The sequence below is a fragment of the Dromiciops gliroides genome, chromosome 1, assembly GCF_019393635.1.
Source record: "Dromiciops gliroides isolate mDroGli1 chromosome 1, mDroGli1.pri, whole genome shotgun sequence".
Classification (NCBI taxonomy): domain Eukaryota; kingdom Metazoa; phylum Chordata; class Mammalia; order Microbiotheria; family Microbiotheriidae; genus Dromiciops; species Dromiciops gliroides.
Window position 1 is genome coordinate 630,115,005 of NC_057861.1, and position 26,767 is coordinate 630,141,771.

A 26,767-nucleotide genomic window follows, 5' to 3' on the forward strand; every position below is an offset into this window, starting at 1 on the left:
TGTCCTTTACTCAGGACCTGGCACAGGACCCTCAGCTCTCTGCAGATGCTGACTACATACTAACACCACCCCTGTCCCATACCCACCAGACAAGTTTAATACTAAAAGCCAGTAGATAAACAATAGAGCAGTCAACTTCCTTGGGACTACCAAGTCTCTTAACCATTTACTCCAATCTTGCCCCAGACTGAGGTCATGCAGTAAAAGTTGTTGGGTATATTAAGGCAGGCCAATGCTAGGTAGATGGGCTGGATCCAAGGAGAAAGGAATACTGGTCTTTCCAGGTTCAAGAGGGCAAACCATCCAGTGGGTGAGAGATACCACTTATACTGGGTCGTATGTAGGCCTCAACAGACATTGTAATGGATGCCTCTTGGTCCTGGTAGAGCTGCTCCTCCCCCGTTTCACCTTATAGGATGCAGGATCTTAGGAGCTGCAGAGAAAAAGGAACAGACTCATTCAGGACACAGAGGCAGGTGAGTGTGGGGAGTGGCCTCATGTGTGCAATTCCATTTGAAAACTCTGGAGGATGATATTCATCTGTTGGTGAGAGTGTAGGGATCACATGGATACATCGGCAGAGAGGGCACCAGGGTCCAGCTAGGTCACTTCCTAGCATGCAGGAACTAAACCTAGAAAGCAAGCTCCTTGAGGGAAGGAACTGTTTCATCTTTGATTTTGTATCCAGTGCCTAGCACAGGACTAAGTACATAGTAGGTGCTTAATAAAGTCTTAGCAATTGATTGACTGAATAATTATGTACATACCAGTAAGCTAAGTCCAGAAAGGGAAACTTTATGACTCAACACACCACACAGAGGCCTGGAAAGTGCTGGGACTCAAAGTAAGAGCCTCAAGTTTGGAAGGGCTCTTGGCCCTGATATACTGATCATGGTAGCCACCATAAGGTTGAAAAGGCTAGACCAGAACCCTGGGTAGGATTGGGTGGGTGGAGGGAGAGAAAGCTTCCTTAGAATTAACTACTTTAACTAATGCATTGTTGGTGGAGCTGTGAACTGATCCAACCATTCTGGAGAGCAGTTTGGAACTATGCCCGAAGGGCTATAAAGTTGTACATACCCTTTGGCCCAGCAATACCACTATTAGGTCTTTTTTCCCAAAGATATCATAAAAAAAGGAAAAGGACCCACATGTACAAAAATATTTATAGCTACTCTTTTTGTGGTGGCAAGGAATTAGAAATTGAGGGGTTGTCCATCAATTGGGGAATGGCTGAACAAGTTGTGGTATATTAATGTAATGGAATACTATTGTGCTGTAAGAAATGATGAGCAGGTGGATTTCAGAGAAACCTGGAATGACCTGCATGAACTGATGATGAATGAGATGAGCAGAACCAGGAGAACATTATACACGGTATCAACAACATTGTGTGTTGATCAACTGTGATAAGACTTGATTCTTCTCAGCAATACAATGGTCTAAGATAGTTCCAAAGGACTCATGATGGAAAAGGCTCTCCAAATCCAGAAAAAAAAAAAGGACTGTTGAATCTGGATGCAGATCAAGCCATACTATTTCTATTGTTGTTGTTGTTGTTGTTGTTTCTTTTTTGAGGTTTTTCCTTTTTGCTCTGATTCTTCTCTCATAACATGACTAATGCAGAAATATGTTTCATGTGATTGTACATATACAATTTATATCAGATTACTTACTGTCTTGAGGAGGGAGGGAGAAAATTTTGAAACTAGAAATCTTATAAGAACAAATGTTGAAAACCAACCTATGTTTTCCTTTGAGGTTTTGCTTGTAGATGCTTTGGAATCGTTCTCATTTTCTGGATTTCTGTCCTGTCCATTCCTATCATCACAATAGCTTTTTTGGCTAGGATTCTTTTGTGTTTGATCATTCTTCCAGTCTGCTTCCTGACTTCAGATTTTATCTTAGAGCTGGGCTCTACACTCTTCTGGAGTAGTCTGGGCTGTTCCTACTGCATGTTTCTTAGGGTATTAAGTGTTTTGTTCCAGGATCATAGGAAGAGTTCAATTAGGGGACCTGCAACCTTTCAGTCCTTCCAAAGTGGTCTGATACAAAGCCAAGTCTGATTGCTGCCCCCCACCTTTAGTCAGAGCTCTGCAAACTCCTGGCCTGAGTTTGTGTCTGAGTAAGAATAGAATGCTACTGGACTCAGCTCCCATAAGCTTACTGGTTCAGTGACAGAACTGCAAATTCCCCTTTGGTTTGGAATTGCTGCTCTGGTTATTAATCTGCAGGATTTAGAATGACTAGAAACTAAAATAAAGACCTTTCTCTGCTTTCAGTCTAAGCCACACTACTTCTGCCTGCATCTAAGCTTGCTCCTTCAGAGTACACTGCCCATGACCTTCCATAACTTCTTGCCATGATGCCACCCTGGAGGCAAGTCTGCTCCTCAGACTGTGTTGGATCTTTGACCCAAAACTGGGTAATGGCCAACTAAGCTGCCAGTTGGCTCCTGTTCCTGTCTTAGTGTTCTGGTATGAGTCTGGGACCTCCTCTTGCCCATGGGTACTTGTGTTCTGTGCAAGACATGCTCTTGGCCAGACCTCGTTACCAGTGGTCAAAGACCTATCTTCCTATGCCAAGCTGGACAGGACAAATGACTCAGTGTGACTTTTCCTAGATTTTCTCATCAGGATTCAGTCTGGTGCATTTTCTTGATCTGTTTAGAGTTTGTTTGGGGGGGCAGAGCTTGCTGTACTGGTTTCTGCTCCTCCACCGTCTTGGCTCTACCTCTTTTAAACAGCGTCCATTATGGTATTACCTTGTTGATCTTGACCCTTCCCCACACATTTTTTTTCTCTTGTATGTCACTCATGGAGATGACTGAAGTATTACCCGTGGTAGAAATTTCCCTCACGAGGCAGCTAGGTGGTACAGTGGATAGAGCACTGGCCCAGGAGTCAGGAGGACCTGAGTTCAAATCCAGCCTCAGACACTTAACACTTACTAGCTATGACCCTGGGGAAGTCACTTAACCCCAATTGCCTCACTAAAAAAAAAAAATTTCCCTCTGTCCTTGATTATGCAGTTTATTATGATACTTTGCTCTCCTCATGATGATTTTTCCCATTTAATAGGAAATCTCCCTGAGTGCATGCCCTCAATCCCTTTGGGCTGTCAGTGGCCTCCAGGTTGAAGGTCTGGGAATTCATGTGAGACAAGAGGACTCAAACAGGGAAACAGCTTATGAGTATGTAGTCTGGCCTCAGAATCCAGATTTCAGAGGGTGTAGGGTAGAATGGTCACTGGAAATACTGGGAGGATTGAATGGGCAAAATGGAGCAGATATAGACAGGCAGAGTTTTGCATTTAGAGAGTTATGGCAGTAGACATCAAGATAAAGACCCAAACATGAAAGGCTGGGACGCTGGTAGTCATAGAATGACTTTTTTAGAGTTAAGATTTAGACAGAACCCCCCAGGAAGGGGGACCAGAGTACCAATACACAACAATCACCAAACTTGACACAAAGCCTGGCAAAATGCCAAGTTGATGTCAGCTGAAGATCCCTATGTATTTCCCAGGCAAGATTAGATCTAGTCTAGTCTTGTGGTGAGAGACCAATCCCAAGGCAAAGGATTCCCAGGGCGAGCAGGGGTTGGAGTATAATACTGCTGTGGGAAGGCACGAGGATGTGTGATGCAGAGGATCCAAAGTCAGAATGGCTGGGTTCCAAACCCAGAGTCCTATGGCAAAGTCCTGAGCCTTCTGCCCTAGTTAAAACTCTTTTCAGAGGTGAGGCTAAGTGATTACCTGACCATATTATGGAGGAGTCTGAGGCAGAGGACAGACCACACACAATCTTGCCAATCAGGGCAGGCACTCTTCCTTACATTCTCCTGTGCACATATAGACAGCTTCCATTCCTAGAGGAGCAACATCCCTCATGGACTCAGGGGTAATGATAAAAAGCTGAGTAATTGGTTTTGTTCGGTTTTCCCTTTTATTATAGTTTCCTACACATGGATTTTTATGTGTGAGTTTAAGCACGTTCGTGTATTTCAGCTGGCATTTTTATCACATGTTTTATCACGTTTCCCCAGCATAGTGCAGTATCAGAATAATTTCTTACTTTACTACCAAGAGCCCTGAAGTTCTTCAATCCATCTAGTAAGACTTTATTGTACATTGACCATTTGTTCTGTGGTGTGTGTGTGTGTGTGTGTAGAGCAGAAAAAAAAGTCTAATAGTTAAGGAAGTTCCTGGTTAGTTTGACACCTGGTTAACTATGAAACGATTAGAGAACATAAAGGGCCATAAGTATAGGTCGATGGGTAATGTATCTGAGACTCTGAGGAACTCAGAGAAGGAAAGGACCAAGAAGGACTGGAATAAGTAGGAGGAATTGGGACTTGGGCAAGCTAGGCCCTGAAGGATTGCCAAGACTTCAGGAGCGAAGAAGAGAGCCTTCTGTGTGAAATGAAGGGGAGTTTTATGACCCCTGAGAGATCCCCAGAAGAGCTGGTGCACAGATCCCCTGGGCATGATTCCTGGGCTGGCATGAATCCTGCATACATCCTTTAGATGTTTACTACCATTTTCTTTTTTTTTTCTTTTTTTCTTTTTTGTGGGGCAATGAGGGTTAAGCGACTTGCCCAGGGTCACACAGCTGGTAAGTGTCAAGTGTCTGAGGCTGGATTTGAACTCGGGTTCTCCTGAATCCAGGGCCGATGCTTTATCCACTGCGCCACCTAGCTGCCCACCCTTTAAGATGTTTGAATTGGTGAAGCCTATGGCTCCCTTCACAACTATGCTGGACAGTTCCTCTCCAGAGTCCTGCTCCCCAAGCCCCCGGAAGGGAGGGCCAAAAAGGCAGCAGCAAGCTTGCAGCCTTACTAGGGGTCTAAATAGACTTCAGCTTCCAGAAAGACCTGCAGCTATGCACAAAGGTAGAGCCCCCTTCCTCTGACCACCCACTTTGGGGTGAAGTCCAGAGTGGGAAACTGGGACCTTGGGAGAAGTCAGAAGGTTGTTTTGTTTTGTTTTTTCTTTTTCCCCATTTGCAGACACAAAGGGAAGAAGGAAACTGAGGGTCTGAAATGTTTTCAGTTTCCTAGAGGGAAAAAATCCTTTACAGATTCAACCCTGTCCCCATTGCTTCTTTGAAATTCCTGACTATCAATAGTAAGGTCCCCAAATAAATCTGTGAGTCCAGAGAACTTTTAGCAAGGGTCAGTGGGGACAAAAAAATAAAATAAAAACCAAGAATAGGGGAAGGAGACATGAGGACCTGGAGTTAAAAGGCACCAGTATTACTTTTCTGAGAGAGAGATTTGACTATTCTCCATTTGGGAGGTTTATAAATTCTAAGAGCCAAACACAGCCTGAAAGAACTACATCACAGGGTAAAGAAAGGACTTGTGGATGTGATTTCTGGGCTGCTGTTAGCACTCCTTGTAAAACTGTGAAGAGGAGAGGGCTCTCAGTACTGGAGGCAGGAAGGTTTTTAAAGGAGAGGGGGAAAGTCAATTCTTCCAACTATTAACCAGTGATCATTACAATGCCCGACAAACCTTCTAGAGTAAAAAGTTAAAGCAATGGGGGGCAGCTAGGTGGCGCAGTGGATAAAGCACTGGCCCTATATTCAGGAGGACCTGAGTTCAAATCCAGCCTCAGACACTTGATACTTACTAGCTGTGTGACCCTGGGCAAGTTACTTAACCCCCATTGTCCCACACCCAAAAAAAAAAATGTTTTTAATTAAAAAAAAAAAAGTTAAAGCAATGGCTTCTGAGCTGTTAAGAAAGGAAGTATGGACACTTGGAGCCCATCATCAAAAACAAGTCATACTCACCTAAAAATCGTAAGACCATTTACTCTCCACCACCACCACCACCTTTTTGGAAAGGGTTACTAAACTAGTCAATGAGGGGTGTCTTATGAACAGTTTATCTAGATTTCAACAGACTGTCAAAATTTTTCAGAGCTCCCTCTGATCACTATACAACAGAGTAGGCTAGATGACAAAACAATTAGGTAGATTCAGAACTGGTTAAATAATGAGATCAATAAATAGAGGAAGACAATCATTCAGAGGATACTCAGCAAATTTTCTGAATAAGAGAACGAGAGATCCTCTATTAATTATTCTTGCTATATTAAATAAAAGGAAAAGACTGGACGTTGAAGGGGATGTGGGAAAACTGGGACACTAATCCACTGTTGGTGGAGTTGTGAAAAGATCCAGCCATTCCAGAGAGCAATTTGGAACTATGCCCAGAGTGCTATAGAATTTTGCATATCCTTTGATCCAGCAATACCACTGCAAGGTTTATATCTCAAAGACATCCCCAAAATGAGAAAAAGACCTATTTATACAAAAATGTTTATAGCAGCTCTTTTTGTGGTGGCTAAGAATTGGAAATCAAAGGAATGCCCATCAATTGGGGAATGGCTAAACAAGTTGCGGTATATGATGATGATCGAATATTATTGTGCCATAAGAAATGACAAGCAGGATGATTTCAGAAAAGCCTGGAAAGATTTGTATGAATTATAGTGAAGTGAGAAGAACCAAGAAAACAGTGTACACAAGGACAGCAACATTGCTTGATGAAGAACTGTGAATGACTTAATTTTTCTCAGCAATACAATGATCCAAGACAATCCCAAAGGACTAATGATGAAGCATACTATCCACCTCCAAAGAAAGAACTGATATTGATGGAACACAGACTGAAGCATGCTATTTTTCACTTTCATTTTTTCTTTCATTCGTTTTCTTATACAAAATGACTAATATGGTAATGTTTTATATAATTGCACATGTATAGCCTATATCTGATTGCTTACTGCCTCAGGGCAGGTATGGGGAGGGAGGGAAGGAGGGATAAAAATTGGAACCCAAAACTTTAAATAAAAATGTTTGTTATTGGGGCAGCTAGGTGGCGCAGTGGATAGAGCACCGGCCCTGGAGTCAGGAGTACCTGAGTTCAAATCCGACCTCAGACACTTAACGTTTACTATCTGTGTGACCCTGGGCAAGTCACTTAACCCCAATTGCCTCACTAAAAAAAAAAAAATGTTTGTTATTTAAAAAATAAAAAGAAACCTTGGCCTAAAAACATTTGTTATTTTTTAAAAAGTATTCTTGCCCAGAAGACAACTCCTGGAAAGTTAAAACCATGCAGGGCACATGGAACGTACTCTAAGGAGTAGACTCTCACTGGCCAGTCCCCCGTTAAACAGATGAAAGCAAGACTTCAGAAGGTCAAGGAGATGGTCTTTTACCCTACCAACAAGAGGGAGACATAAAAGTTTGTTTTCTTTTAATTAGTAGGAGACTAGCATGATCAGACCTGTACCTGAAAATGATTACTTTCATAGCTATGTGAAGAACAACAAATGGAAGAGGGAAGAGACTGGAAGGAAAACCACTCAGAAAGTTACTACAATCATCTAGACCAGTGGTTTCAAACTTTTTTGATCCACATTTCTATCAATTAAAAAAAAAAAAAGAGTTCTACACCAGCAAGATTAATGAAAGGGAGACAACTTGGAAAAAAATCTTTGTAATGAAAGCAAAGGGTCTATATATGCAAGATATATTGACAACCAACAGAAATATGTAAGGTCAAGAGCTATATAGATATATCTAGATATAGATTAATCAGTGATTCTCAACGTATATGTCCAGAGACCTTTGAGGGTCCTAAGATCCTTTCAAGGGGTCCCTGAAGTCAAAACTATTTTCACAATAACACTAAAATATTTAGCTTCCTAATATAGTAAATATCAATATATAAAATTCACACAAAGTTTCTTTGGAGGTTCTCAATTTTTATGTGTAAAGGGATCAGAGACCCAAAAGGTTGAGAACTACTGAAAAAAGTGAACCAAGAAAGAGAACAAATAATTCTCAGAACAAGAGCAGCAAACTATGAACTTAAAGTAAGAATTCTCCGGATCACTTCAATAAGTGATATGCAAATCAAAATGACCCTAAGGTTTCACATCACACTCAGCAAATTGGCAAAGATAACAACAAAAGATAGAAAGTCAGTGTTGGAGATGTGGAAAGATAGGCACAATAACGCACCACTGGTGGAGCTATGAATGAATACAAGCATTCTGGAAAGCAATTTGGAATTAGACAATTAAAGCAGCTAAAATGTCCATACCCTTTATCCCTGAGACTTCATTGTTGGTATATACCCCGCCCCCAAGGAATTATGAGTAAAAAGGATCCATATACACAAAAATATTTATAGCAGCTGTTCCCCATGTCTGGAATATTCTCCCTCCTCATCCACACTTCTTGGCTTCCTTAAACTACCTTCAAGTCCCAGCCAAAATCCACTTTCTAAAAAGAAGCCTGTCTGGGTCAGCTAGGTGGCACAGTGGATAGAGCACTGGCCCTGGATTCAGGACCTGAGTTCAAATCCGGCCTCAGACACTTAACACTTACTAGCTGTGTGACCCTGGGCAATTCACTTAACCCCAATTGCCTCACACACAAAAAAAGAAAAGAAAAGAAAAGAAAAGAAAAGAAAAGAAAAGAAAAGAAAAGAAAAGAAAAGAAAAGAAAAGAAAAGAAAAGAAAAGAAAAGAAAAGAAAAGAAAAGAAAAGAAAAGAAAAGGGGGCAGCTAGGTGGCGCAGTGGATAAAGCACTGGCCCTGGATGCAGGTTCAAATCTGGCCTCAAACACTTACTAGCTGTGTGACCCTGGGCAAGTCACTTAACCCCCATTGCCCTGCAAAAAAAAAAAAAAAAGAAAAGAAGCCTGTCCCAATCCCCCTTAATGCTAGTGACTTCCCTGAGCTGATTGTCTCCAATTTATCCTTGATCTATCTTGTTTGCCCATAAAAGTTTGCATGTTGTGCCCCACATTAGACTGGGAGTGTCCTTGAGAGCAAGGACTGTTTGCACAATGTCTGGCACATGGCAGGCCCTTAATAGTTGTCTAATGGCAGCTTCCTGACTGACTGCCAAAGAACTGGACCTCTATTAGAGAACATCTAAACAAACTGTGGTACTGGAATGTTACAGAATAATACGGTGCTGTAAGAAACAAATATGAGGAATACAGAGAGACACAATTGGGGAATTTTTCATAAGGATGTTTATTTTGATGTCCCCTCCCAAAGCAAACTCCCCACACTTTTCAACAATTATAGATCATAACAATCTGTTAAACCCAACACAGAATTTACATTGTTATCAATTAGTCATTCATAGCTGTAAAGTTTTTTTTTTTAGGATTTACCTGTTGAAGCTCTGTTTCTGGGTTGGTGTGCATATCAAAGTCCTTAAAGAGGGCTTTCTCCTGTAGAAATTCTTATAATAGATGTGGGGGGTTCCAAATGCCCATTTTTAGAGGAAAGTTATTAAATAGCATATGAAATTTAGCAGAAGAGTACAATATGTCTTGGGATGAAGTCCGATTTCCCTTAATTTTTTACATATCATATTGAAATTCTTAGGTGAAAAACTTTGTGCAATTCAAAATGGTGCTCCTTGAAGGTGAGTTTTTTTCTACTTATTTGCTTATAAAGTCATGTTATTCCTGTAGTTCTATAATAAACAATAAGTCTGTGTAAGTTGAAGCTGGGATTGGTTCTTGTTAGCATCCAGTGGATTCTAATGATAGGCAGTCTGTCCCACATCCAATAATTCTGAGAAATTTCCTTATGCGATTTATTCTCTTCATATTTTTTGGAGAGTGTAACTGAATGGCCAGCAGACTCTATGGTCCCACTCTCCCAGGTATGTCAGCTCTTCCACAATGCTGGGTAAGGTTAAACCTTAACTGCACACTGTTCTAGTTAGAACTGGCTGCAAGCTTGCTGATACAAGACAGAATTTCACTTTCCTCATCCTGAGGTTGGCCTACCTAGTTAATTTTTAGAAACCCTGCTTTAAATGCTGATTCATGTTCCCCGACCCTATCATCTCACCAGCAATGGGGCAACTGCCAAAGCAAATACTCTGTCTGAAAACCCCATGTAAACCCAAGGCCCTCTAGGTGCCATGTCTTTAAGCAGAGCCCAAATCCCTCTGTTTGTCTGTGCCACCAAGCAGCATGCTACCCTAATGTGGCTCAAGATGGAGGGGGTAAGGGAGTCATCCCCCATGTAACTCTAGCCCTGACTGAATGCTATCTACCCACACCCTTCTCTGCTGAACTTCACTGTATCATGAAACATTTCAACCTACCAAACTTTAATCCATTAGCCACAACTTTATCCTACATTTCCATGACAATGATTTTTTAATTACCTGAGCTCCATACTCCTCCAGTTCCACAACTTATTTGTAAAGTTGTAAATGAGTGTCATGAGACAAGAGTAAATGTTCCCAATTTTCAAAAAGCAATGAGATTGGAGTCTGCAAAAACAGGACAGAGAGCTTGACTTTTTTTTTCGAACAATATCCTAAAACACTATTAAAGAGATAGTTCACAAGCACTGATAACAAGAAACAGAGATTACTAAAAGCCAGCATGACTTTGTTATCAAGAATAAAGAATGGAATCTTGCCAGCCTGAGCTTGTTCATTGCCTCTACTGAGGCAAGGAGACACAGTAGACAAGATGTGGCCTGTCCAGAAGAGGGCACCCAAGACACAAGACTGGAGAAAACACCCATGAGGATCTGCTGAAGTAACATGATAAGTGTCTTTGGGCATCTGAAAGCCTGTCATGTGGAAGAAAGATTAGATTTAATCAGCGGGGCCCCAGGGGCAGAATCTGCAGACAAATTTACATCTGATATCTGTAAAAACTTCCTAACATTAGGGATGCATAAAAGTAGAAGGGGTTGTGTCAGAAGGTAATGAATGGGTTTTCTCTCATAGGGCTTCAGAGGGTTGTCATGGATATTATATTGACAATTCTCAAGCAAGTATTGGGTGGGACTGATTTCTGAGGTGCCAAACTCTTAGGCTCAGTGATTCTATGACTTCTCTAAGATTTATGGGTTCCTTATAGCTCTCAATCTCTGAGTTATCTCATGTCTCACCTGTTCTCATCACGGAAAATCACAAACCTTGGGAGAAGGCCTGGTTGACCCAGTATCTAAAAGATACTTCATAACATTTTACAGCCAAGAGCTAGATTAATAGAGCTAAGGATAGGACAGCTACCATCCTTCCCTAAACCCCCAACCTCAGTTCTGTCGACTCCAACTGCCACCAACTCCCCTCCCGAGCAAAAACACTATGGTGGCTCTGATTCCATAGCAACTCAGGATTTGGCCGTAACCCTTTTACAATTTAGTCTTCTTCCTTTGGTCCTTTACTTGATATTTTCACATCCTGGACAGGTATTGATGACGTGGACTAATTGATCCAAAAAGAAACATTTCTAAATCCAGAAACTGCTGACCATTCCATCACAGTCACTATGATGTTCATGGAGGGATGCTTTTCTCATGTCCACTCCCCAAACTCAAGTCCAGAACTTTTTAGCTGCCACTGCAAACACAATGTCCATTCATCACTGAGCTAAGTAGCATGCCCAAGCTGAACACCACTGGTGTGGTTCCCAAAGCACCTATCTCCCAATTCTCAGGGCCATATCCTCCTAACTTTACCAACATGCAGCAGGCAGGATTGAACAATGGCAAAAGATTCTGATGCTGGGAGACAACTCATATTTTTAAAAATGAGATCTCGGGGCAGCTAGGTGGTGCAGTGGATAAAGCACTGGCCTTGGAATCAGGAGGACCTGAGTTCAAATCTGACCTCAGACACTTGACACTTACTAGCTGTGTGACCTTGGGCAAGTCACTTAACCCGCATTGCCCCACCAAAAAAACAAAAAACAAAAAAACAAACAATAAAAATAAGATCTCTTCTTCTTATTATTATTCCAATGCAGGAATAAGAGTAAGCTTTTATGGTAGGCAGTGCAAAGAAAAACAAAAATATTGAATGGCCAGCAAAAATACACATGTGCTTACAATACGTACATGTATACAACATACCCACACTCCTTTCCTCAGGAGCAATAGCTTTTAGGGCACTGACTAATCAAAGAAGATGTACAAAGTAAAATCCCTTTCCAACATTGTAGTTGGAAAAGTCTACAGGAGAAAAGTGAAGTCATTCAAGCCAAACCCACTCAAGCAATAAGGAAAAAATGGGACTTCCAGGGGCAGAGAAGCTAGACAGCATCTTCTCTGCCTTCTCAGGGACCAGAAGGGCCCAGTGTATCTTTAGACTACATACCCACTCCAGGAATTGAGCCAGTGACTCCTCTTCCAAATCATGGCTTTTCAGAAGAAGAAACAAGCTATCTCAACCACCTGCTTCCTGAAGAAAGCAGTAAAGAAGTGAGATGTCCCATTGGGTTGGGAAGACAGAAGGGTGTGCTCCTCAGGATAAGGACCCCAAGGCCTGAGTTTGGTCAAAATTCAAGATAACTTCTGACCAAAGGAAAGGGTGAGGTTGGTGTCAATAACTGAGATCAAAACTACTTATGATATTGAACATCCTTTCTATCTTGCTCAAGTCCCTTTCCCCTCTTCTTGAATCAGAATAAAAATCTTTGTGAAATCCTATAGTTGTCACTCTACAGTTCTCCAATTTTTGTTTGGACCCTCTTAAAAAGCTCAGAGACTTACCCGCCTAAACTGTACAGCATGAGGAGGGGGCTCTGGGCACCCAAACCTATCCTAATCCCCTTCAGTACAACCCTTCTTTTCTTGGGATATCAGTTTCACCTGTGAAATAGCAAAAATCATATACCCTCCCCTCTTAGAAGATAACTATTTACAAAAGTAATAGTAAATACCTTACATGCCAAATAATAAGAAACTAAATGAGTGTCTATTTCCTTACTTTCTTGGCATACTCATAGCCCCTCCTCACTGTCAGACCTCTTCGGGGACATGGAGACTATCCACATTAATTCTCGTGGGAAAAAAATATTGGACTCAGTCTCCTCATGTTGTTCTGTTCCTCAGAAGCAGATGCCACTGGAAGTAGGGGAGGAGGTAGGAGATGATCACACCCAGAAGAAGAGTCACTGACAATATATCCGTGTCATCCTGATGTCAGTGACAAAGACAACAAATATAGGAATTCCATGACAGTGGCTAAAGGGGCAAAGTGAATTTGATGTAGCCAATTCATAGTTTCTTGGAGTAACAAAACTCCAACTCAAGATTTTACAGTCCCATTTATTTCACATTCCTTGAGTTTCCTAAAAAGGGAGGAGGTAAATAATTAATGTTTCCCTCATTCATTACTTAGATTAATCTATCACAAAATAAACCTTATTTCTCATAGGCACATGACACTCAGGCAAGGACCAAACACAGTAAGACAAACATAGATCCTGCCCTTGAGGAGCTCATAATTATTTTATGGGGTTATGATCCCAGTATATTTTTCTGAGACTTAACAAAAGTTACAAGTCATCTGAAGATCTGTCATATTCAAAATATGCAGAGGGTCAAAGTTTGGTGTGTACTCTTCGATGTGTCATAAGGCCAGACCAATGCCTGAAGGGTTTCCCACATTCTTTACAGGAATAGGGCTTCTCTCCAGTATGAATTCTCTGATGTTGAGTAAGAGCTGAGCTTTGATTGAAAGCTCTCCCACATTCATTGCACTCATAAGGTTTCTCTCCAGTATGAATTCTCTGGTGTTGAATAAGGGAAGAGGTCTGATTGAAGGCTTTCCCACATTCTCTACAATGATAGGGTTTGTCTCCAGTATGAATTCTCTGGTGCTGAATAAGGTCTGAGCTCCCCCTGAAGGCTTTCCCACATTCACTACATGAATAGGGCTTCTCTCCTGTATGAATTCTTTGATGCTTCCTAAGATCAGAACCACGACCAAATGCTTTCCCACACTGAGTACATTTGTGAGGCTTCACTCCCATATGACATTTCTGATGTTTTCGAAGTTCTGAGTTCTGCTTGAAGGTTTTCTCACATTCGTTACATTCAAAAGGTTTCTTAACAGTCTGATCTCTTTGATGTACACCAGAAGATGAATTCTGGCTAGAGTTCTGGTTGTTTGCAGCAGGTATATGGGGTTTATCTCCTCTTTGTTGTATAACCAGGTCTGAGCTCAAATGGCAAGTGCTCAGACTCTCATCATTTCCATCACCATTCTCTCCTAAGGGAGTTTTTTCAGAAGGGATAGTCACTAGCAGAATTCCATCCTGGGAAAGGGATCCATCTATTTTCTCCATTTTGCTTCCTTGCTGCTCATCTAAAGTGCCTTCACATTCGTAGGCTTCTCTAATCTTGGCTGCCTTGGAAATCTCCATTGGGAATCTTCCAGATATCCTCTCCTGTGACTCTACTTCTTCAGAAAGTTCCTGCTTTGGGAAGGACCATTTGGTACTAGTCTCAAAATCTGAAATGATCAAGAGGAAACACAAATGTCATGTACGCTGGGAGACGAAAACCTCCTTGAAGGTGTACTTACAAGAGTTTGCATCCCCCCAGCCCCTTATGGACAGTATCTATTGCAGTTATGACAATGCTGTGAATAATCAGGAAGTATGATTATCCTAATTTTTACATATTAGGAAACACAATAAGAAAGGTGATAATCATAGATTTAAAGTGGGATGGGTCCTTAGAGGCCATCATATTCCTCTTTTACAGATGGGGGAGGGGAGTGCTGATAGAAGGGAAGGTAGATTGGGGAGGCAGTACTCAGAAGCAAAACACTTTTTTAAGGAAGGACAAGGTGAAAGGAGAGAAAGAATAGAATAAATAGGAGGTAAATAGCATGGAGGAAAATACAGTTGGCATCATAACTGTGAAAAAAATTTTTGAAGCAAGTTTCTCTGATAAAGATCTCATTTAGCAAATATATAGAAAAACAAGTCAAATTTATAAAAATAAGAACTATTCCCCAATTGATAAATGATCAAAAGATATAGACAGTCAGTTTTCATATGAAGTAATCAAAGCTATCTATAGCCATATTAAAAAATGCTCTAAATCACTACTGATTGAAGAAATACAGATTAAAACAATTATGAGGTACTACCTCATACCTATTAGATTGGTTAATAGGACAGAAAAAGAAAATGACAAATGTTGGAGGTGATGTAGGAAAATCAAGACACTAATTTACTGTTGGTGGAGTTGTGAATTAATTCAACCATTATATAGAGCAATTTGGAACTATGTGCAATGGCCTATCAATTGGGGAATGGCTGAACAAGTTGTGGTATATCATTGTGACGAAATACTGTTGTGCTATGATAAATGATGAGCAAGATACTCTCGGAAAAACCTGGAAAGACTTAACATGAACCAGCAAACATACACTGTAACAGCAATACTATATGATGATCAACTGTGAATGGCTTAGCTATTCTCAGCAATACAATCATCCAAGACAACTCTGAAGGACGACTGCTATCTCCCTCCAAAGAAAGAACTGATGGAGTCTGAATGTAGATTTTTTTTTAACTTTATTTTGCTTCAGGGTTTTTTTGGTCTTTTTTTCTTTTACAACATGACTAATATGGAAATGTTATGACTGCACATGTATAACCTATATCAAACTGCTTGCCTTCCAATGAGGGAGGGAAGGAATTTGGAACTCAAAATTTTGTTTTAAAGAATATAAAGGGGCAGCTAGATGGTGCAGTGGATAGAGCACTGGCCCTGGAGTCAGGAATACCTGAGTTCAAATCCAGCCTCAGACACTTAACACTTACTAGCTGTGTGACCCTGGGCAAGTCACTTAACCCCAATTGCCTCACAAAAAAAAAAAAGACTTCCATTAAAGAATATAAAAAATTATTTTTACATGTAATTGGAAAAAAATTAAATATTAAAGCCAAAAAGGGGCGGGGGCAGTATATACCTGATTTGTTGTAAATCAAATCAAAAGGGCTTTAAGTAGAGAAGGGAGAGTGATAAAAATGTTTATTAAGACCAAAAGAGAGACTCAGTGGTTAATTGCAATGCAGGAAGGAGAAATGTCCAGAATGCCACCCCTGCACTGGCTATGCTCTCCTCCTCTTAACAAGCAGGTGACAGTTTGGGTTCTGAACTGGCTAAAAGCAGGCCTGCCCGATCACAGTCGCCTAAAACCCACTCAGCTCACTCTCCCTTGAGTCCCCGTCTTCGTCTGTCAGCACCTTATCTATCCTTCAGTCATATCTGTCATCCTCAGCTCTAATGCTTCCTCCTCCATGATGCTTCACCTGATGCAGTACCCAGAGATCAGTTCTCCCTCTTCTGAATTCCCAACAGCACTTGGTGAATACCCCCCCAAACCAAAGAACACGGACTAGCAGATGTGGGAGAGGCCAGATTACTGAGGGTCATCTAGTAGAATTTCTTTCAAAACTAAAGCAATCCCTTTTCTATGGCTTTCCCAGGGCTATTCTCCGTGCCAAGAATGGCGTTTCCTTTCCATATCCTGGAATCTCCAACCTCCTTCAAGTCCACCTCCAACACGAAACTCTTCCTGATATCCCCAGTACTAAGTCCTGTTTCCCTCCTGAAATTTTCTCGTTTTACTTTTCTGGCTACAAATTGGATCCTCCCAGTAGAATCTAACCTTCTTGAGGGCTGGAGTTATTATGTTTTGTTTTATTTCAATCCCAGGGCCTTATATAAATAAAGTTTGCTGAACTTTTTTATCTCCAAGAAACATTTGTCCAATCTCTGTTTAAAGTACTCCATTAACAACTATTTTACTCTCCTCTGAGGTAGTTCATTCCAAAGATGGACAGTAGTCATCAGTAGGAATTCCTTCCCTATAATTTCTTCCCTGGGGCTTTGAAAAAAACCTAATCCCTCTTCCATATTAGAAGCCTTTAGATATCTGAAGACAGTGGTCATGGCCTCCTAAGTTTCTTCTTCTCCAAACTAAACACTCCTGGTTCCTTTGACTGACTTCTCAGGTGGCATGGTTTTGAGTCCATTCAGCATCCTGATCACTTTTTTTAGACTTGCTCCGGCTTCTGAACACTCTTCTTAAAATATGGCACCCAGGGGGGAAGCTAGGTGGTGCAGTGGATAAAGCAATGGCCTTGGATTCAGGAGGACCTGAGTTCAAATCCAGCCTCAGACACTTGACACCTACTAGCTGTGTGACCCTGAGCAAGTCACTTAACCCTCATTGCCCTGCATCCAAAAAAAAAAATGGCACCCAGAAATGAACACAATACTCCATCCAAATGTGGCCTGCCCTGCCCTCTCCTTCTGGTCTCTGAACTTGTATTCATTCAGAAAGCATGGCTCTTTCTTCCCATGCCATCACAGGCAAAAATCTGGTGGCAAATTCCTCAGGATCTTTGCTTAATGAGTGCCAATCAACATCTCTCCGTGGGAGGAATGGTTTGTTCTGACAGCATCTCCCCCAAAGGAGGCAGTAACTTCCAATACAAAGGATGATATTCTTCTCCAACAGATTTGCCAATGGGAGAGGGGAAATATGAAAATTTGCCCTGCTGAATTTAAATCCATTTTCCCATGGAAGAAAGGATCTTTCAAATCCCCTTGGGTTATATTAATTCAGCATTTTGAGGATGAAGTTATTTCTGGCCACAGTGAATTCCTGTGAGCAGCAGACACCCTGTAGACCCTTCCTCTGTGAGAGAGCTATCTGGCCATTCTCAGGAGGATTGAACCAAAAACAGTAGAAAAAACTGGACCTAAGAAGTTAGAAAGAGGAATAATGCTAGAAAAGATGAAGAGTACCTGTTGGTAGGCTTAAGTTTCACAGGCCAGTCCTGCTAGACAGTTATCTGACTTTGGGTTCCTTTACTTATAATTAACCTGAGCTGCTAGCAAGTCTAAGATGGTGATGTACTGGTTATAACTTTATGATTAGCACAATAAGGCTTCCTATAGGTATCATTAACAGAGATAGAAAATATCATTAGGAGAGACTATGAAAAGGTGGAACAAGCCTTGAGGACCACGATTCAAAGACTATTTGTGTTACTATCTGCATAGTGACCTTGGGCAAGTCAATTAACTTCCTAGAGCCTCAGATTCCTCATTTATAAAATGAGACAGAAGAACTACATCAGGGGTTCTTAACCTGGGGTCCATGAACTTTAAAAACGTTTTTAATAACCATTTTTGATGACCATAACAATATAACTGATTTCCTTTGTAATCCTATGCATTTATTGGAACATAATTCAGAGAAAGGGTCCATAGTCAAAGGGGTCAATGACACAAAAAAGGTTAAGAACCCCTGGACTACATGGTTTCTGAGGTCCTTTCAAGCTGTCGATCTCTGATCCAATGAGCTTCTACTCAATTATTTACATAAAATTATTTATTCAAAAAGCTAAGGATATAAATGTTAACTAGTATTACTAATTGCTCTATGGTTTCCATTATTTTATGCAATTAAAGCAAGATTTAAGGAAATAGAAATATGTGCACTGTGCTTTTAACATTTCCAAAGTACCTTTAGGTCCATCATTTCACAGTATCTAAATTGTTTCTTTCTTTCTTGTTCCTAGAAGTGCCAGGAGGCTATGTCACTGGATCAAAGAGTACACAGTGGGGAGCAAGGTATAAGAAAACCTACTAGTAGGCTACTGCAATAGTCCGGGCATGAGATAATGAGAGCCTGCACTACAGTGGTGGCAATGTTAGAGGAGAGAAGGGGGCAAAAGAGAGATGTTGCAAAGGTGAAACTGACAGGCCTTGGCAAGAAAATGGACGTAGGGTGATATACTGAAGAGTAGAGAATAACCCCTTGGTTGTGAGCCTAAAGAACTAGGAGGATGCTGTTGCTGTCCATAGTAATAAGGAACATAGGAGATAGGGAAGGCTTAGGGGGAAAGATAATGAGTTCCATTTTGGACATAATGAGCTTAAGATGTCTACTAGAGGGGCAGCTAGATGGCGCAGTGGATAGAGCACTGGCCCTGGAGTCAGGAGGACGTGAGTTCAAATCTGGCCTCAGATATTTAACACTTACTAGCTGTGTGACCCTAGGCAAGTCACTTAACCCCAATTGCCTCACCAAAAAAAAAAAAAGATGTCTACTAGACATACAGTTTGAGATGTATGAAAGACAGTTGGAGAGGAATGATTGGAGGTTCAGCAGAAAGTTTGGGGAAGGATAGGTAAACTTAAGAATCTTCAGCATAGAAATGGTAATAAAATCCATGGAAGCTGATGAGATCATCAAGGGAGGTAGTCTTGAGGAAGAAGAGGAGAGAGCCCAGGAGAGAACCTATGGTTAGAGGACGTTAACCTGAAAGAAGATCCAGCAATGGAGACTAAGAAGGAAGAGTCAGAAAAGTAGGGAGAATTGGGAGAGAGTAGTGTCCCAAAAACCTAGAAGAGTATGAAGGATCAGAGCATGTTCAACAGTGTCAAAGACTACAGAGACATCAAGGAGAATGAGCTTTGAGAAAAGGGCATTGGATTTGGCAACTAAGAGATCATTAGTAACTTTGGAGAGAGCAGTTTCAATGGACTGATAAGGCATTAAGAAAAGAGTGAGAGGAAAGTGGAGGCACCTATTACAGATAGCCTTTTTGAGAAGTTTAGCTACAAAATCAGAAGAAATATAGAATGGTAATTACCAGGGATGGAAGGATCAAGTGAAGATTTTTTTTTTTAAATAGGGGAGATAGGGACAGTTAGGTGGTGCAATGGATAAAGCACCGACCCTAGATTCAGGAGGACCTGAGTTCAAATCCAGCCTCAGACGCTTGACACTTACAAGCTGTGTAACCCTGGGCAAGTCACTTAACCCTCATTGCCCAGCAAAAAAAAATGGGGGGAGAGATATGGACTTGTTTGTAGGCACTAGAGAATGACCCTCTCCTTGAATCTTCAAGATCAATGATGCTGATTGTATTGATTAGATTTTTGGGGAATTAGTCAGTTCTAGGATCACAAAATTCTCTTGGAAATTAATTCCTCCCACCTTTAACTTGGAGTTCAATAAATCTACCCATGATGTCATTAGCCCTCTTCAAAAATGAAGGACAGGGGGGCGGCTAGGTGGCGCAGTGGATAGAGCATCGGCCCTGGATTCAGGAGGACCTGAGTTCAAATCCGGCCTCAGACCCTTGACACTTACTGGCTGTGTGACCCTGGGCAAGTCACTTAACCCCATTTGCCTCACCAAAAAAAAATAAAATAAAATAACCCCCACTCCCATCACCACCTCTGCTCTCCCTCCTTCCTCTCTGATATTCAATCTTGCTCCTCACCTCTTTCTTGGAGGAACTGGGGCTCTGGAGACCCACACTTGATCCGGGTGTTCATAGGCTGAAGCTGGGCACTGGATGCATCCTGTGCTGTTCTCAAGGGTGCCATCTTCTCCCAGGCCCCTCTCTGTGTACTTGATGAAACCTGAAGATAATGACAGAGGTTTGGCTTTGTGAAAGAAGCACCATGGAAGCTAAAACATAAAATATGGAAAGGAGTTACATTCCTTCACAGATACAGGACTGGGGAGGAAGAACCAAAGTCTTGTTTGTCAGATTCAAATTGGTTGTATTAAGATGAACAAAAATCATAAAACAACCCAGGAGGCCCTTTTTATTAATAATGAATAATCTACTGCCTTTCAGGAAGATGGCTGATTTGGCACATGAAAGAATTAACCACATAGGACATTTTTCTTACTTATACACAGGAAATCTCATGAAATTTGTGCTAATGTTATCATGATGTGGTTAGCTGAACAATGAATGATTTAGTGTTTAGTAAGATGAATGTACGAGAAAACTTCAAACAAATGTGAATAAACTCCCATTTATATTTATCCATTTTTACCAATTAAAAATAAATTATGGGCCTACCTTTAACCATTTAGACCATATCCATAATATTACATTACCTTTTAGAAATTATAAGAAACCATGTTATCACTAAACAATTGTTCTTTTTTTTTTACCATATTTTATTTTTCCCCAATTACATGTTAAAACAACTTTTTTTTATAGTTTTGAATTCTAAATTCTACTCTTCCTTCCCTCCTTCCTTTCCCCCCTCCCTGAGACCATAAGCAATCCAATATAGGGTAGACATAAAAACAACTGTTCTTAAGAACACAGCCTAAGTGTTAGGGAGGATTTTGAGTATAGTGAGTGAAAAAATTGGGAAAATCTGATGGCCTCCTTTGTTGTGGTGACAGAAGATAAAAGATTGAGAAGTGAAAGGAATCTTAAACGTTATCTAGTCCAAGCCTTTCATTTTACAGGGTGAGGAAACTGAGGCCCAGAGAAGTTAAAGGCTTGCTCTAATAAGAGGTAAGCGCATGACTCAAGCCCAGCTCCCCCCAGTCCAAAGTCACCCTTTACACTGGGCCAGCCCCCCTTGCACTCCATGCTTATCTTCAGTCTACATTTTTACCATCACATTTGACCCCTTTTCCCACACTAGCTTTGTTTTCCTATCCCTCCATGTTCTTCTATGGCCCCTCTCTTCCCTGGCTTCCAAGTAGGCATATCCCAGAATTCAGTTTTTGCCCTCTCCTCTTTTCTCTCCATCTTCTCATTCAGAGATCTCATTCATTGACAGATAATTAAGTCAACCAGGTGAAAAAACTCAGTCATCCTTGATTTTTTCCCTAGTGCCTTCTATCTAGTCACTCAACAAGTCCAATTGATTTTGTTCCTCACACAAAGAAGATGCTGAATAAATGTTCACTGATTGACTTCAGATATTGCTGCCTAAAGTGGTCTCCCTGCCTCCAGTCTTCCTGAACAAAATAAGTCAATACACCACCAGAATAATCTTACTAAAACTACTTTTCATAACATGCCCTTACTCAAAAAACAAAAACAAAAAGAACCCTTCACTGGCTCCTCCAATATTACTGAAAAAGTTCCAATTCCTTAGCCTGTCTTATTAGACCATGTTCCCTTTCCAGTCTCATATCTCAAACTATTACCCTATAGGAATCCTCCACCCTAAACTAGTCAGCTATTTCCTAAATACTTGAACTGGTTCTCCAAGGATTAATATACTTGTATGTGTCTCCGACCCCTCTCCTGGGCTGCAAATACTTAGTAGATAATTCTAATGGATGACCCAAGCTCAACAATCCCCAACTAAACAAGTTCTTCTCACCCCCAGCCCCTTCCAGTTCTGTTAATGAAACCACCCCCCCTCTCAGACGTGCAAGCTGGAAGCCATGGCATAGTCTTTGAACGTGGCCAACAAAGGAAAAGGAAGAGACATAAATCTGGCTGATCCTATCTGTGAAATCTTTGTTCACAAACATCTCCTTTCCATTTACATTGCTACTAGAGCAGGCTTTCTCTACCTCTCCTCTAGACTAGTGCCTCTAGACCAGTCTCCCTGACTCCAGCCTCCAATCCCTCCAATCACTGCTCAATGAATCTTAACAATTGCTCTATTCATCTCACTCCCTTGCATAAAAAAAAGCTTCCCTGGGTCCCTACTACCTATTCTAACATTAGAAGCCCACTTCCTGGCTCTAAATACTTGTTCTGGCTATCAGTCACAGGGTTAATGCTCACACTTGGAATTCACTAACTTTGCTCTGCAAATCTTTTGAAATTCTTCCTATTATCCTTTTCCAATTCACAGTTCAAGGGCCACTTCCTTCCAAAAACAAAACAAACAAAAAAATCTCTCCTGGCTTTAGACCCCTTCTCCACCACCAGCCAGAAGCAAGCGCTTCCTTTCCTGAACTCTCATAACATTTTATACCTCTCCTATATCTTTGGGTTTTTGTTTTGTTTTTCTTTTTTTTTTCCTATGTCTTTGTTACTATTACTGATCATTCCTTTCAGATGTATCTGACTCTTCATGACCCCATTTGGGGTTTTCTTGGCAAAGATACTGGTGTGGTTTGCTATTTCCTTCTCCAGCTCATTTTACAGATGAAGAAACTGAAGCAAACAGGGTTAAGTGACCTGCCCAGGGTCACAAGGCTAATAAGTTTTTTGAGGCCAAATTTAACTCAGGTCTTCCTGAGTCTGGGAGCAGCTAAGTAATGCAGCAATGGATAGAGTGCCTGCCATAAAGTCAGAAAGACTCATCTTTCTGAGTTCAAATCTGACCTCAGACACTTACTAGCTGTGGGACCCTGTGCAAGTCACAACTATTTGCCTCAGTTTCCTCATCTGTAAAATGAAATAGAGAAGAAAATGGCAAACCACTCCAGTATCTTTTCCAAGAAAACCGCAAGTGGGGTCACTAAGGATAAGAGACAACTGAAAGGAATGAACAATAACAACAAATACTTCCTGACTCCAGGCCCAGTGATTAATCCACTGTGCCCTCCTATATCTTTATTATATTCTAGTTGAAATTATAGTTACTGCATTATTTCTGCAACTACACTCTTAGTCCTCAAGGAGGTTACAATGCATAGGCGTTTTATTGTTTATTAGTTATTTATTTCATGTTTACTGAATTGAGGCTAATACAATTTTGTCAGTTCTTAGTTGAAGTCAGAGGAAGCAAGGATCGTCCTTTTTGTAGCCCTCACACTGATTAGCACTGATTTAACTACAGTAAGCACTCAAAATATATTTGTTAAATGATTCTACAAACATGTTTTCTACAATTGGCAGGGAATTCTTACATCTCATATCTTCAAGAGCAGCTGAGCAGTTGACAACAGGACAGTAAAAAAGAAACAAATACATGGGCCTAGCCAATCACACTAAATATTGGTGCTTACTCACTTTCTTGTGGACTTTCTCTTAGTCAACAAATCAAGTCAACAAACATTTATTAAGTGCCTATAGTGTGCAAGGCATCCTAGGTGTTGGGAATAAAAAGGTGGGCAAAAAAATTAAAAATGCCTGCTCTCAAGGAGTTCACCCCCTAAAGGAAGGGACAAAAGAACACTCTTTTCCCAAAATAAATTACACTTGCCCTTTCCCACCTGTTGTCCCGGTTCAAGAAGTTCTCTCTCCAAATCTTCCAGCACGGTTACCACCTCCTCTCCACTCTCAGGATGCTGATCTCTTACCCAGGTCTGCAGGTCTTCTGGCAAAATGGTCAGGAACTGTTCCAGGACCAGCAACTCTAGAATCTGCTCCTTCGTGTGGATCTCTGGTCTTAGCCACTGATGGCAAAGTTCCCAGAGTTTGTTCAGAGCCTCCCGAGGTCCAGGTGTGTCATAATAACCAAACTGCCTGAACCGCAGCCGGAAGATCTCCTGGGTGGAAGGGCTGTTCCTCTTCTGGCTTCCTTTCTCCCCCCACAGGTAATCCTCTTCTTCCTCCATGTTTACTACCTGAAGTCTCTCTTTCACTGTTGGATTCTGGGGATCCAGGGCCACGGCCTCTCTAGATTCCACGGCCATTTGGGCTTGTGCAAGTTAAGAAAAACAAAACGAGGGTCTCTTCCTCAAAGATGCTCCCCTTAGGCTGCTCTTCGAGGACGCCCCTAAGGTAGAAGAAAACCAAAATTAACAATGAGTTATTAAATTAACAACGTTATTAGAGGACTTAAACAAGTTAAGGAGGGCCCCTCAAAAGGATCATTCATTGAACGAAAAAGGTGACAGGAAGAAACACTAACGAATTAACCAAGAATTCCTAAGCAAATTTTGTGTATTTGGGGAAATAGAAATAACACGGAGTTCATACGCCCCCTAGTGGCACGAGAGCTCACTGAGGTTGGACCCCAGAGACTCCGAGTAATGCCATGGAGCATGCGCACACATCCAGACAGACTCTTTCTTCTCCCGCCCCCCCAGGAATGCAAAATCTCTTCTCCCAACCGCACCCCGCCAGGTTCCCCCAAAACCCCTCCTCACACAGCCCTACCCCCCATCCCCCACACCAGAGACCAAGAAATTAAACTGTCAAAATCACAGGCCTAGGGCGTGAGGGTTCTCAAGTGACGCAAGGATCGGCAAATCATCAACACAATCTCTTTGCTTTCCGCTTCCTCGCCAGAGGCAGAAGTGAGTTAGTTACTTCCCAACCCCGCCCCTCCGCCATCAGTCCGACCCGTCCGCACCTCCACTCCCAGATTACATTTCCCGGAACCTCCGGGCCGGGTTTCCGCCCTTTCCGGGGTGATTGAGGCCGACGGACCACTGTCAAGCGGTTGCTATAGAGACCGGGTTGAAGGGCACGTGACTCCGAAATAGAGACAAGTGTCCGCCCTGCTAGATCCTGGAGCTAAGTCTAAAAGTGCACGCTACACAAGCGTGCAGGAGGCGAGGCTGTCCTCTGGGCTTCGAAGGGTGAGGGAGCTCAAAGCTCAGAGTCCAACAGAGAAAGGAAGCTGCTGTTAGGTATCTCGAGAACGGTGCTGCCCTGATTTCTGGGAAATGTAGTCCGGAAAAATGGACGTCCCTCGGCCCCGAAGGCCTCTGGGAATCGTAGTCCAAAGACAACTCGTACACTCTTCCATAACCTCTTGTGTGCAGCTGCAGGAGATGCGCGCACAACCCCTTCTCTCTCTAACAGAATCGTACTGCCGGGACTCTTAAGTGTTTAATTGAGTCTGGTTCTTCAGCCTAGATGACCGGGCCCCCAATTTTGTCCTTTCCTAACCTTCCCCTTCAGTCTCCTTACCTCCTTGCCCACAGGGAAGATGGCGGTCGGGATGAAGCCGAGAAATCCCAGGGTGGAGTTTGGCGCCGGGAAACCGGGCTGGTCCCGCACCGGTTACGTCATTGCGGGGGGGGGGGGTACCTGGGGGTCGGCCTGGTTGGGAGGAGCGGGGAGGAGAAGCAGCTGCTGCTAGTGGCCTGGCCCTTGGCTTCGGCCTCTTCCCGGGAGGCAACCCTTCCGTACGTGCTCCCCAATTCGCGGGGCTCCCTGTGGGCGCGGGAACAAAGGCCCAATTCTTTGTCGGTGCCCAACCTGCCCTGGTGAACTCACCGGCTGGGCCTGTGTTTATCCCACACCGACCTCTTCAGTACTTGGGGTTCGCTTTTCTGTTCCCTTCTGCTTTTAGTACCAGGAAGCTTTGATACCTGTGACTTTGGGGTACGTTTCTAAATCCAGCAATCACAAGAGAGAGCGCTTTAAGGTTTGCAAAGAAATAGTATCTCATTTACACAACACCCCTGGCGTGTAGGGACTGTGAGTATCCCCATTTTACAGATGAGAAAATTCAGGCAGAGGTTAAGTGACTTGCCCAGGATGACAGTGCAGTGAGTGCGGCTGGATTTGCATTCAGGTTTTCATGACTTTCCATATGAATCTCGTTCTAATTCTTTGAAGTAGCCTATTACTATTTTTATGGAGCCAAAATTAAGAGGAGGGAGAGAGCAGCATAGATTGGGAAAGGGAAATTGCTGGGCTTTCTTAATGACCCCAAAATTCTTGAAATGAATGGCTATCTTTTACTAATAATATTTTATTAGTGTTGTTGGTGTAGCTTTAAGTTTTAGAACCCCAGAGTTGTCCAGGAATAAAAAGTGATTTATCACCAGTAAGGGTAATATTGACTTGATGACCTCAAAGGGACCTTCCAAGCTCCAGATTAACGATCCTACACATTTGTGTTCCTGGGTGTGTAAGCCAGTTAGAATTAGGTCCAGTTGTGAACTTGTCCTTATCTTCTTTGTTCCTCTGATCTGCTTTTCCATTTTTTAACCTATACCAAAGTTTTGATGATTGTTGTTCTATAGTAAAACTGGAGGTCTGGAAGTGCTACTACCCCTTCATTCCTTTTTTCCTTATTTCCGTTGAGATTGTATAGACCTCTTATTTCTCCAAATGAATGTAGGAAATATCTCCTTAATAGTTTGGTTTATATAGGTCTAAATCTATAAATTATTTTGGGTGGTATCATTTTAATTATATTGACATCGCTCAAACATGAGCAATGAATAATCTTATTATTTTCGTCATTCTTGACAGCAAAGGATATCATCATTGACATGTATTATTGAAAAATT

At 41.8% G+C, this 26,767-nt stretch overlaps 1 protein-coding gene across 3 annotated transcripts; it reads right to left on the reverse strand.

Moving 5' to 3' along the window:
• Positions 1-9,050: 9,050 nt before the first annotated feature.
• On the reverse strand, positions 9,051-25,502 carry LOC122732120 (zinc finger and SCAN domain-containing protein 12-like). 3 transcript variants are annotated; one of them, XM_043972275.1, is made up of 4 exons: positions 25,434-25,502; positions 23,786-24,291; positions 20,127-20,268; positions 9,051-14,314 (listed from the first exon to the last, which is right to left on the reverse strand). In XM_043972275.1, the coding sequence occupies exons 2-4, from the start codon at positions 24,206-24,208 to the stop codon at positions 13,401-13,403; spliced, it is 1,479 nt and encodes a 492-aa protein (XP_043828210.1). In that variant the 5' UTR covers positions 24,209-24,291; positions 25,434-25,502; the 3' UTR covers positions 9,051-13,400. The 3 variants fall into 3 exon arrangements, with proteins under 3 accessions (XP_043828210.1, XP_043828215.1, XP_043828218.1); XM_043972280.1 differs by lacking the exon at positions 25,434-25,502 and adding an exon at positions 24,871-25,138; XM_043972283.1 differs by lacking the exon at positions 25,434-25,502 and adding an exon at positions 24,723-24,846.
• Between the last annotated feature and the right edge of the window lie 1,265 nt (positions 25,503-26,767).

What these genes read in the sequence shown, in the direction of transcription:
- LOC122732120 (XM_043972275.1), bottom strand. Translation starts at nt 24,208, where the DNA reads ATGGCCGTGGAATCTAGAGAGGCCGTGGCCCTGGATCCCCAGAATCCA. An exon ending in TTCTTGAACCGGGACAACAG is followed by an intron (nt 20,269 to 23,785) that starts GTGGGAAAGGGC and finishes CATTATCTTCAG; the next exon opens with GTTTCATCAAGTACACAGAG. An exon ending in CCAGTTCCTCCAAGAAAGAG is followed by an intron (nt 14,315 to 20,126) that starts GTGAGGAGCAAG and finishes TGATCATTTCAG; the next exon opens with ATTTTGAGACTAGTACCAAA.